Source organism: Pholcus phalangioides, unplaced genomic scaffold (genome assembly GCF_987345545.1).
Source record: "Pholcus phalangioides strain wild (caught in Gottingen) unplaced genomic scaffold, Ppha-v1.0 ptg000011l_1, whole genome shotgun sequence".
NCBI classification, from domain to species: Eukaryota; Metazoa; Arthropoda; class Arachnida; order Araneae; family Pholcidae; genus Pholcus; species Pholcus phalangioides.
Window position 1 is genome coordinate 286,415 of NW_028301604.1, and position 12,789 is coordinate 299,203.

The 12,789-nt window shown below is 35.0% G+C and overlaps 1 protein-coding gene across 6 annotated transcripts in view; it reads left to right on the top strand.

Moving 5' to 3' along the window:
* Window positions 1-12,789, top strand: part of pug (pug C-1-tetrahydrofolate synthase, cytoplasmic) — a 114,569-nt gene that overhangs the window by 1,223 nt on the left and 100,557 nt on the right. For all 6 annotated transcript variants that reach the window (XM_089238693.1, XM_089238695.1, XM_089238691.1 and 3 more), the window contains exons 3-6: window positions 3,092-3,176; window positions 5,928-6,041; window positions 6,474-6,533; window positions 12,117-12,193. In XM_089238693.1, the coding sequence (XP_089094819.1) occupies window positions 3,092-3,176; window positions 5,928-6,041; window positions 6,474-6,533; window positions 12,117-12,193 (336 nt within the window). The remainder of the gene's footprint in view (window positions 1-3,091; window positions 3,177-5,927; window positions 6,042-6,473; window positions 6,534-12,116; window positions 12,194-12,789) is intronic.

Below are 12,789 nucleotides of genomic sequence, written 5' to 3' on the forward strand. Positions count from 1 at the left end.
TCTTAACATGCTTTTATTTTCTAATGTGGCTTTTATTTCTGTTTCCAATGGGCGGAGATACGCCTCCCCCATATTTCTGCTCGTATATGCCGGTGAATTTCTAGGATTAGGAAAGCATGAAACTGAAAATAGAATCTTACTGCAAAAAGGTGAAAGTGATCATGAAGGCGAGAGGGGCAAAGAACATCTAAAGAGATAGAACATCTATAAGAAAATAAGTCTTATGTTATGATGCATTACTAGGTGAGAGTAACTAATGGTTGACATTTTTCTTGATTAGATGTAAAATTGTAACAAGTGTTGAAAAAAAAATTGATTCTGCAAGTAATATTAAAATATAATATGTCATTGGCTAAATTTGATTTTTAATGTGGCATGTCAATAAAAATATTTCAAGTACCAGTGGCTTAATAATAGATAGTGTGGCTTAAATAATAAATTGCATAATTAAAATTCAATATCAATCATTTGAAATTATTAATAATTTTATTTTCAATTAAAAACATTAGTTTTATTTATAATTGTGATGAATTTCAAGAAAATTGATATTCAGCCACTGAATATTCGAGAGCATTTGGGCAAAACATTAGCTGAATATCACTATTTGTCCCATCCTTAGAAGAGATCATCGTGAAAGTACAACCGGAATAAGAAAGCTTCCAAAAAATAGTCGCTAAAATAAAAAGGATTATACTATAGCTGTGTTGACTCATGTAAAATAAACTTAGCTACTGACTCTGATTTTAACCATTTATGGCTAATATAACTTACATATCAGTCCATGCTACTTATTGTGATCACATCAGGACTCAGGTTCTGATAATAATTACAGAATGATAACTATATCCGGAAAAAGTTTCGTTCTCAAGTACAGTGACCATATATCTGTTTGGTTGAATGGGACATGCGGTAAACAGGTATTGATAAAGCAAAACAACTGGTTTTTTTCCCACATAATTGTTGCAAAACGTTCAATTGTCAATTTCTTTTAATATCCTAAAACAGGACTTTTTTTTCATTTTAAATTAAAATTTTGCATTTTTGTTAATCAGCTATGTGAGGCGTTAGAACAAAACTGTCTAATGTATATCATAAATTGTGTTTTTTTTTATGCACACAATACAACTTCATAGATCCCTTGAGAAAGTCTCTCAGGAAAAGAAATTTGAATCTAGTCAACTGAAAGAACTGATCAAAAACTGAAGGAAAGTACTTTTTTCTCCATCATACATTTCCCTTCACTGTAGGAAGACCATTGTAAAAGCAGCTCCACATATACATGGATCACAGCGAATACTATGGATAAACTACAACATTAAGTACAGAAATGTTTGTCAATGGGGAGAAAGAGAACACCTGATAGCCTTCTAGATAGCCTTGTAGTTTGATAACGATAACTTACAGGAAAAAAATTAAGTTTGGTTAAACTTTAGCTTAGTGTTTCCCAAAATGGACAATATCGCTCCCTGGTGAGCGATGGAATAGTCCAGGGGAGCGATAAAAGCTACTGGTTTAAAATAGGTTCCTATGGATTTCCTTGAGTAGGGGGTGATGAGAAATAAAAATTTCTGAAGAAGGGCGATGAGACAAAAAGTTTGGAAAACTGTGCTTTATCTCCAGACTGCACAAAAACTTTTGATGAAAAAAAGTTTGATATCATTGGCCCACAAGTCTTGATAACTACAAACAAATTTTCCCCCATGTTATAGTATTGGTTCATTCCGTCTTTGCAAAGTGATACCCGAATGACATAATATTATCTGTGATTCTAGTAAGCAGTGTCGACTGTAAATGTGATGGACAGAATTTAAATAACATTGTTTGAGCAACAATAATAATTTTAGAATTGCCGTATTTCGGGTTGCTGTGTTATGCTTAATATATAACAATCTGTCTCTTTAATGATATAGATAAAATTTGATTTGCTAATCGGTATGTCCGCAGAAGTTCCTCTGCTTCTTTTCTAAAAAAGGGTACCGCAGACAGGAGCAGCCTCAAATTTTATGATATGGCCTTTATCGGTTGCGGTTTTCCATAATCTCCCACATACTGGGATTCAATATAATGGTAATAGATACCATAACTTTCGTCCCCAGTGTGGCCACCAAACTCTGGAAATTTCCACAGAATAATGTTCCTCTTCATATTCACATGACCCACAACTCATGTTAAACCACTTGGTGTTAGAGCAATGGGCAAAATCTGCCTAGGCTTTTCCCTTATGGGACACCAAAGGATGACGATTATGTCAGCAGAAGTAGGGGTGGGGTCTCACTTATAAAAAAATCATTGACTAGCTCTCCTAAATCTAATTTATCTTGGTATTCTACAAAAAAAATTCTGAGCACAGACAGGGGACATTTCTTTAAAATGATAAACAATCATGTAGATATGGGATGTCTGGTAACACTATGAGGTACAGTAACATACCAATTATTGAAAGATGATGTCACTATCTGCTATTCATTCAAAGTTTTTAACAACTTTCTGATGCGAAAGTGAATTCAGGAAAGAAAATTCACCTGCCTCGTCTGAAAATCAAAACCACATCCTCTCACATGCCGTGTGAGTACACTTAACCACCATGCTATGAAGGCAACAAACTTCTTACGTTAGAGCTTGAATGCTCTGAATGGGACCGTACATAGTCAGATCTAATTTAGCCAACAGAGGGCTTCAGTTCCCTGCAAAGGCAGTTGAATTTTCTTTTCTGAATTGATCTTCACATCATCTAGTTGTTAAAACCTTTGTATGAATAGTGGAGAGTGACATCATCTTCGTATAAGTTACCATCTGGTGGCAGTGTCAGTAATTGTCAATTGTTGGCATTCATGCGATAAGTGCAAACAGAATTTTAAATAGTTCAAGGCCATTGTCAAAGTGAGACATGAAAATAGGGAGGAAAAACAAATAATGTTGTGTATGTGTGTGTGATTCTTCATTGAAAAAGTAAAAACTTTTATTGGTATAAGTTCAGTTTTGGTAGCATTTCAAAGATAAGAGAAACTTTCAAATGTTTAGCTAGAAGTGCATGAGGTTTATGAAAATGATTGTGTATCTTTATAAAATAGTTGCTTTTGATTTTTTAAAGGAGCGTTAAACTGAAGCTGATATATGAAGTCGAGGCTCTGAAATCAGCCCGTAAAGATTTCAGTCCAGTTTTGGCTATTGTGCAGGTGAGATTTCATTGCTTTTTCTTTCTTGACCTAGCGATATTTTTATCATTTTTTTATATTGCTTCTTTTGAAAGGAGTGATACATTTTGTGTAGGGTTGCCAGATTCTGTAACTGCAAAACCAGGATTTTGTTATTCAACCCAACTTTGTTACTATATTCCCCTGCATTAGCCGCCACACTGTAAAACTCAAGTGGTGCAAGCTTCTTGAATGTTGAGGTTTGGTCCATTGTTCCCGGCATGTCGGGAAAAGCAAGGTTTAATAAGGATCACAAATTGCATTTAGCCTATTCAATAGATTTTTAGAATAAAGATATTTCAGAATTTTTTAGAATCTGTGACTCCCTTGCTGTTTCCTGGCATGCTGGCAGAAATCAGGTACAAGGTTATAGTCAGAAATTTTTTTCATGCGTCTTATCATACGCAGGGTTCCTAGCAACCTGAAAAGTCAGGGTAAATGAAAAATGGTCAGGGGAAAATATAATATATTACAGCAAAAGTCAGGGAAATATGCAAGTATTTATGGAAGTCGGGGAAACGTTATGAAGGGAAAAAAACAAACTCAAAAAACAAAAATTTGGAAGGTTAAGATTTTAATAATCAAGCAGATTTTGCTGGGAATCCTGTAAGTCTTTCTTCATCCTTATAGTTAACAGAAGTTAATATGATTGTGTTGTCTCTGTCCTGTAGGATATGGAGTACTGGCTGGCCAGATTTCCGCATGGGCAAAATGAGTATTTTCTGGCACCTCTTTATTTCTTGAGCCCCAAAATCTAAAGTCTAAAATCTAAACACGTATTCTTTGACTAACTGAAGATCTTTGACCCTAGTCACAGGAAGCCCTAGTTCCTGATTTTTCCAGCCCCCCCCCCCCCACACTCGTCAAAATTGTTCCCTGAGTATGTACCAATATTTGCTTCCATTCCAGACTGTGAATGATGAGATGCAGGTAACATTCCTGATGCGTAGCACCCAATATAGCTCATCCTCTTGTAAAGCGATTAAGACTTCATCTTTGTACACCTAAAAGCTTCATGGGCATAAGTGTAAAATCCAATCCATCAAACAAATGCAATCTATCAGCTTAACATGTGACCTTGATTCTTCTCAAGAGTCATCTGTCAAACTCTCAGACAAATTTGTGGCACCTATAATGTGGTTTCCTACTGACTATAGAATTTGATAGACTAGTGTCTTGGTCATATACTTCAAAAATTGTTACTATAAGGTATTCAGAAATATCTCATCAACCAAGTTGACAACACTGGCTACCTACTTCAACCACGGGCGGAGATACAGGGAGATACCCCAGCGTCAAAGGTGGAGTCGACTGATCTAATATATATATGTTAATTGACACATCATCATCATCGTGCCCCCCTAAGCAATGATGGCCGTCTGCCCCAGACTTCCAAGTCTATCTCCGCCTATGACTTTAACTTTATCATACAGAATGTCTATCCTCACAGCAATCCATTTAGTTCTTAATTGGTACTTTATTGATTTTTAATTGGTACATAATTTTGGTTCTTAATTCAGTTAAGAATATTGTACCTACCCTGATCGACCAATAGTGGCAACAAACTAAACCTATGTAGCGTCATGGCGTAGGTGGTGGCTACTACAACTACTTAATTGCACATGTACTTTGTAGAAATTCCTCTGGGGAGAGAGGGTGAGAGATGGCTTTTTCTCAGCTGAATATATCAAGGAAGAGACTTTTTTCTGGATATTATGCCAAGTTGAGCTCTGGAAAAAAAGTCTTTTGGTCTCTGCCATGAATCAAACCCTGGTTCTCTGCAATCCAGGCACACACAAATGCACTTCCACTTACACCACTAGGGACTTCACCTTGCTTTCTTTATTTCATGCACTGTGGCATGGCGCTGAAATAAAGACTTTGCAGCCTTCCCTTAACTTCAGCAAATGGCCTCGAGGTGGGACAGCAGAGAGATCGAGATGGTTTCACCTTGGCATAATATCCAGAAAAACTCTTTCCTGGATATATTGGGCTGAGAAAAAACCATCTCACTCTGTCTACTGTCCCACCTGGGGGCCATTTGCTAAAGTTAAGGAAGGGTGCTAAGTCTTTACTTGTCCTTACTAGCGCGTCACACCACAGTTCATGAAATAAGGAAAGCAAGGTTGGATCTCTAGCAGTGTATATAGTTCAATTCCTGGCAGAGACCAAAAGACTTTTCTTTCAGAGCTCACATTGCCATTATATCCATAAAAAGTTTCTTTCCTTGATTCCTCTGGAGAATTTTTTAATAAATTGGTGCTTGCTAGTACATGTTGTATGTGTGTGTATAGGCTGATATATGTGTAGTCCTAACATATTTGTAATGTCATGTTTTGTTATGTGAGTTATGCATGTTTCGTGTTCTAGTGGTGCTGTAATCTGTCTTCCGCATTGGAAATGAAAGTAGCAGATTCCTGAATTTTTAGTGTTAAGTAAGTATGGCATTGAAGCATGCCTGCTCTCTGTGGAGAGAGGTGATGGCTGCTGAAAAGCACTGTGTTGTGGCAAGACAGTAGTGATGAAACACTTTCTAGTTGCATCACTGTCACAGCCTCTTTGAGCTTTAGTTGTGCTATACCAAGCATCAGTTCTGTCATCCTTGAAGTACATGATAATACTTGGATGTCTTGTGAAGAGCCCCTGGAACTACCTTATCATAATGTGAAAATGATTTTCTTTAGTTTTTTATCAAAATTATGTTTGATTTAAAAATTCATCAAATTTATTCAGGTTGGAAATAAGCCTGTTAATGATATCTATGTTCAAATGAAAAAGGAAGCAGCTGCTGAGGTTGGTGTGATTGCACAACATATTCAGTTGCCACGCTCCATAACAGAGTCTGAGGTATACATTATTTTTTTATTACATTTATTATATTTGTATATTATTTTATCTATTATATTTCAAAATTGCCATATTGATGATGAATATAATATTATCAGTTAAAAATTAACTTTTATTTTTTTTATGTTATGGCTTTCTTCATTTTCAGTTTAATTTTCTATTGTCTTTTGAAATAAAATAAAAAAATTTTGAAAAGGTATTTTTCCGTTTTTAAAGATTTCAACTTTTGTATTTTCTGAATGAATTTCTTTTTCACTGTTTCCCATCCTTATTATTGTTCTTTATTCGTGTGATTTTTTTATTGTTTTTAAAAAATATTATCTTCTGTTATTTATTTATAATATTAAGAAATACTGAATTTTAATTCCTTTTCACAAAAGTTATTGTTATATTTATATATATATCTTTTTTGTTTGTTTTTTTAAATTTCAGCTTTTAAATGAAATACGAAAACTTAATGATGATCCTTCTATTCATGGAATCACTGTTCAGGTAACTAACATAATTATGTATAATTTATTGTTGAATATATTTTAATAAAGTATTGCTAAGTAAAAATCCACTCCATGTTAATTTACAATTTTAGAAATGGAGGAATGAACATTGGAAATTTTAAAAGTAAGCTTTAGGTGTATGTAGGGCAAAAAGAAAAAAATGGGGGGGGGGAAGGATTGCTGGTAAATGTAGAACTCAAGAGCAAACATGGAAGGATGGGAAAGTATTGGGAGGGCTCAAGTATCCTGAGTCTCCCAGGTTTCACAGCTCATGCAGCGTTAGGTACATGTGTTAAAAAGGTACTTCCACATATGCTTACTTGCTTTGCCCATGGAGTAATATGTAGGATTCAATAAATAGGATATAAGATTCAATGAAATATGACAGACTTTTTTTTTGCTTTTCTTCTTATTTCACCCATGCACAACCCTGTCAAGATCGCAGTGGCACAACACAAGTCTCTTTGATGTACCGACCATTTGTGGGTCCTCCTAAGTTTGAAATTCGATTGGCATGTATTATTTCAATAAGTAGGATATAGTATTTACAATAAATATGAGACTTTTGCTTTTCTCTTTTTTTTTTTTTTGCTCATGCACAGCCCATCAAGATCGCAGTGCAGCAGTCTTTTACCGTGCTTGATGATGGAGGAACAACTCTTTATACCGTCCGTCAGTGGATCCTTCCAAGTTCTAAATTCATATAGTGTTTCAAATAGTGTTTCATTCAAATTCATTGGCTTGCAATGAAATATTTTTGACAGCTGAACACATTGATAGGAAATTTGAGCAAATCACTCAAGGACAATGCATAGCACATGCTGTAGACGAGCCTGTAAAAGTAGCATTTACTTTGTTTCATAGGAGCATGTGACATAATTTCTATTCAATTTGTTGGTTGAGATTCATGCCATTTGATCCATGCTTTTACAGAAACTTCACTTTATCTAAAATGAATTTTTTTTCCTGTACTTTTTAAATTTAAGGTCCAAAAACAAGCTAGTCTACCATTTCAAAAAGTTTCTCCTCAGAGAGCAGGCAGACTTTCAATGCGATACTTACATAAATACAAAAATTCAGGCATCTGCCACTTTCACTTTTTAATCAGTCATCTAGCTATGATGGAATTGCATGTCATGACGATATTTGGCATAATTTAGAAAACTAATTATTAATTACAGTAAAACCTCTCTTAACAGACACTCCCCAGATTCCATCACCCCTCTTTTATTGACAAATAATAATTTTCCCTTGTATAATAAATATATGCCTTTCAAACCCCTTATTAACAGTCAACCCTCTTTTACGGACAAACTTTTTTGTCCCATTAGTGTCCGCTAAAGAGAGGTTTCACTGTACTTCAATTATTAAATTTGTTTTTGTTGATGATATTAAAAAAACAGCAAAGAACATAATGAACTCAGTTTCAATGTTTTCATAAAAAAATTGTATTAAAAAAATATATTTTATTAACCTTTCAAACTTCCAAAAAAGGGAAAATGAGAAATTAATAGGCCAGATGACTGGTTAATATAGAAAAAAGATGGCGACACTTCTTTAGCACAAATACTTATGACTGACAATCACAATGCAGGGGCCACACATGAACACATACACAACACTTTTTGGCATCCACCAGTTTGTTAGAAAACCCATAGAGGAATGTTTATGGGATGCATGTGTATGGTTTACCCTTAAGATGCTCCCATCGCTTTTGGTAGTGGCCTTAGCGGCATGCTTAGTCATCCTTAGATGATTTGAATTGCCTATTTTTAAATGAAATCCTTGAAATGACATACAGATGGTGTATAAATTAGTACATTCCAGTTTCTTTTCTTTTTATTATTTTCTTATTCTTTGACAAGTTTGCTTGTACTGCATTTCTTCCTTTTTTTTCAATACTATTCAATCTATGCAACATCTGAGGTTGACTGACATCTACCTTTCACAAAAGAAAACTGAAAAAAGGAAAATTTCATCTTTGACTATTTACACAGCCAAAGGGTTAATAGTAGACCCACAATACAAAAAAAAAAGACATTCATTTATTTTTGCTTATTTCACATTTCCAATTTGAAAGATTGAAGGTTGCATGTGCAATAGGGTGGATCGAAAAAAATGAATTTTTTACTTTTAAATCGCTATAGTGAGGAAAAGTTGCCTCCTTTATTAAAAAGAAAAACGACGTAAAAATTTTTTAAATCGGTTGATATCTTCCGGTCGCGCATTGTACTTGAAGTTTATAGAAAAATTGGCAAAATTGAACATTTTTCTTCAATTTTTTAATATTACTTAAAATTCCACGATCAACGCAATATGGTTTGTTATGCTTAATTTATGGTTCAATAACATAAAATAAATTAAAACATCATTAATATTTCAATGTTTACCAGTTGCGCAATGTGTTCAAAAATAAGAATTGGCTAAATTTTTGCGAGTTTCATTGTGCAGTTCATGTGTGTCTGTGTTGTCTCTCATCAATGATCATAGCCAACAGTATATTTTCAGGGTGTGCAAAGAACGCATTGCGTTCAATTACTGTATTAACAACTTGAAGTAGATTGTCAGATAAATACCGTGATGTCTGAATTGCTAGAAAAACATGTTTAGGGCCGTCAGTAAAATATCTGTTCTTTTTTATGTTGAACCACACAGGCATATATGATTTCAAGATGAAAGTGACTATTTGTTTCAAGCTCTCAGAAGGATTGGGCAAACTTATATACAACCTAAGCACTCTATTTGCCGCAGTTAGCCATTTAGAATGTGATTGATCAGAGTTTAACGCTGTTGCGCTCAGTTTAACTCTCATCTGCCAATGGGATTTTGTTGACGATGAAGTTGGTCTAAATTCACCATCCTCGTCATCCGAAACATCAGAAGGATAGTGCTCTTCAGGTTCTATATATTCTTCAGCTTCAATGTTAGAAAATTTAGGTTGTACTCGCTGAAGCTCACGAGTCTTTCGCTTGACACCCATTTAACTTGTTTGTCACTTTCAAGTCCAAAGATCCAATTTTTCCCAAACCGTATTTCCTTTGAAAAAAAATAAATCTCAACTCAAGGGAAGGAATCTTTTTTGCTTTTTCGCATGAGCAGTTGATTGAAATTGCACATTCACATGCATCCAGTGTTTTTTTGCATGTGCAGTCTACAGCAATAGCATATTTACAGGCAGCGACATCAAAAAGTGAAGCAGCTCTCAGTTTAAACTTGTCAATCTTCTGCTTAAATGAAGTTTTCTTTTTATCACGATTGTACGACTTTCTGATCTTATAATAGGAATCATGGTAAGCATTAATTAGCTGAACTGTTCTGTATTCTGACACTGTAGGGATAGATGCTTTGTCGTAAAAACGTTTAATTTTTTCTGCTACTGTCGTGGCTATTTTAGAAAAACTTACGCTCTTGTTATTTGTCTCACTAGATAACTTGAATCTCTCTTCAAAACAGCATCGGAGAACACACTCATGTGTTGGTAGTTTGCTCTGAAGAAAATCTCTCGGGTGACCGAATATAGGGCATTCAAATGCCCTTCTAGTAATTACCTTCTTCGACACATCCATCATTACATGAGGTTGTGAGTGTTTTCAATAAACATTACAGTAAACATTAAAAAGAGCTGACTTACCAAGAATTAAGAACAGCAACAAATTTATAAAGTACACACAGTAATTAATACAAAAATGGTAAACGCACGCACCATAAACAATACAGCACCAAAGCTAGTGGCTGACTGACCACTGCTGAGTTATTTGCCTAATTTATAAAATTCATTTTTTTCGACCCACCCTAATATGCAACCCTAGACACCCATGCATACTGCAAGTGTATGCAGAGTTTCTTAACCTATTTGTAATGACCCAAACTTGGGTCACAAAGGCTTCTGAAATGGGTTGTTCAAATCCACTATCAGCTAGGTATTCTTGAGCTACAAGTCACAATAACAACTTGATTCGCGGAGGCTTCCGATATGGGTCATATAAAACTCCTCATAGCCAGGGATTCTTGAGCCAAACATGATTCGCTGCAGCTTCCAAGATGAGTCATACGAATCCACTTATAGTCTGTTATAAATACATTTATTGTGTCACTGGTTTCACTAATTTCAAAGAACAAACAGTCCCAAAGGTAGTAAAACTGATCTTGATGTTGATTTTGGATTGTGGTTGAAAAAGGTTAAGAACCCCTTTTATAAGGATTCATCAACACTTTCCTGTAAGTACAATTACTCATTAGAAGACCTTTAGTATTGACAAGGTGTACAGGGGCGTATCCAAAAACAACTAGAGTTGCCTAACGTTAAGCGAAGCATGCATAGTAAGCAGCTCTCTCACAAGGTACATGTAAAGCCACTCCTCCTGAGTCAATGTGCCAAGCGCCGTTGTTTGGGGATTTTGTGTTTGGCATCCTTGAATTTTTTTGTGGGAGCTGTTTTGCCTGTTCCTTATTTTTGGTCATCACAGACTTACGTGAAGAGTGCACAGCTGTGAAGTTTTGCTGAGAACTTGTTGGGATATAGAAAACAGCTTATACGGGGATGCTGCAATGGATAAAACTCAAGTGTATGAACGGTTTTCCTGTTTTAAACAAGGTGAAATGTCGACTGATGGCCAACCATGTTCTGGAAATCCTTCAACTTCCCAAATTTCCCATCCAACTTCCCATTTTTTCAATATGAGAGAGGTAGTGCATAAGGACTACTTGCAGACTGATAAACAGGCTTTCTAATTGTAGATGCTAAGAAGATTGTACTGCAGTGTGCAGCAGAAAAGGTCAAATTTGTCAGAAACTGGCTACTGGTTTTTCCATCATAACAATTCTCCGCCTAACACAGCCATCAAAATGCACCAATTTTTGATAAGAGACGATATGACTCCTGTGCCCCACCTAGCCTATTCACCTGATCTAGCTCCAAGTGCCATTTTTTTACTTCTCACAGAGGAAGAGGGACCTAAAAGAAAGCGTTTTGCCAAAATGTGGATAAGGTGAAAACAAAAATGATGGAGACACTGTTTGGATCACAAGAGATGAATGTAAGTAATGTTTTGAACAATGTAAGAAAAGACTGGACATGTGTATTAGCTCTTATGGACAGTACTTTCAAGGGAATTGAAGAATTTTTGTAAAAAAAGTGAATAAACAAATTGTAAATAAAAATTCTGGTTACCCCCTCGTATGTGCAATTATTTAGTTTGTGTATCATACAAATGAAGTAAAAAATGTTTGACAGATTAATTTCATAATATATATATATTTTTAATAATGTGATCCTCACGCACTCCCAAGGGATCAGCATGATCCGTCCAGGGAATTTGTTAGTGTTAGTAGACATGCATGCCCATACTGGGATTCGAACCCAGACCTGCACAGTGAGAGGCTAGTTCCCTAACCAGTCGACTGTCAGGCGGCGTTTTCCTGCATATTTCTATTCAGGGTTTAATAAATGAAGTTACTACTTTATCTTATTCTTACTACATTTTTGAAGACTGAAAAAAAGACAGATTAGGTTTTAAGTTTTTAATATTTATATTATTTTGTCAATTGATTTGAAACTTGTTGATTTTTTCCCCTCAAATAGTTGCCACTGGATTGTGAAACAACAATAGATGCAAACTGTGTTAGCAATGCTATTTCACCTCATAAAGATGTAGATGGGTGAATATAAAAGTTTTATATTTGTTTAGTGTGAGACAAAAGGCGATCATCATCCATACATGTATTTCATTTAATTAATGGCAAAGTTTCAGAGCAGATTGATGCACTATACTTATTGTTAGTGAAAGCATTTTTTTTAATGTTGATGAAAAAATATACAGATGTCCCTCACTTTATGCTATTAGTTAGTTCCATAAAATATTCACATAAAGTAAGTTGATTTAGCATGAGTAAGATGGGTATAGGAAGTTTTTTCAGAAGTATAAAAAAACCCAGCAGCAAAAAAAAGTTTTGTGATAAATTATTTCCGAAACTTATCTACAACTAATTTATGCTAGAATATCTCACAATTTTATGCTAGATAAGTGAGTTTAAGTAATAATACAGAGTGGACAAGAAGTCCTGGACACAATAACAAATCAACCAATTGACATAAAAAGGTGCCGTTTGCACTGAAATACTTATCATGGCCTAGAGTTTTTTCTGATATACAGGTTTGGTGCTGTGAAATGAAAAACTTGACATGACATGTAACACAAACAGTGCATAATTAATGCTTATGACAATTTGCATTGCATAAAACTACTATATTTCAA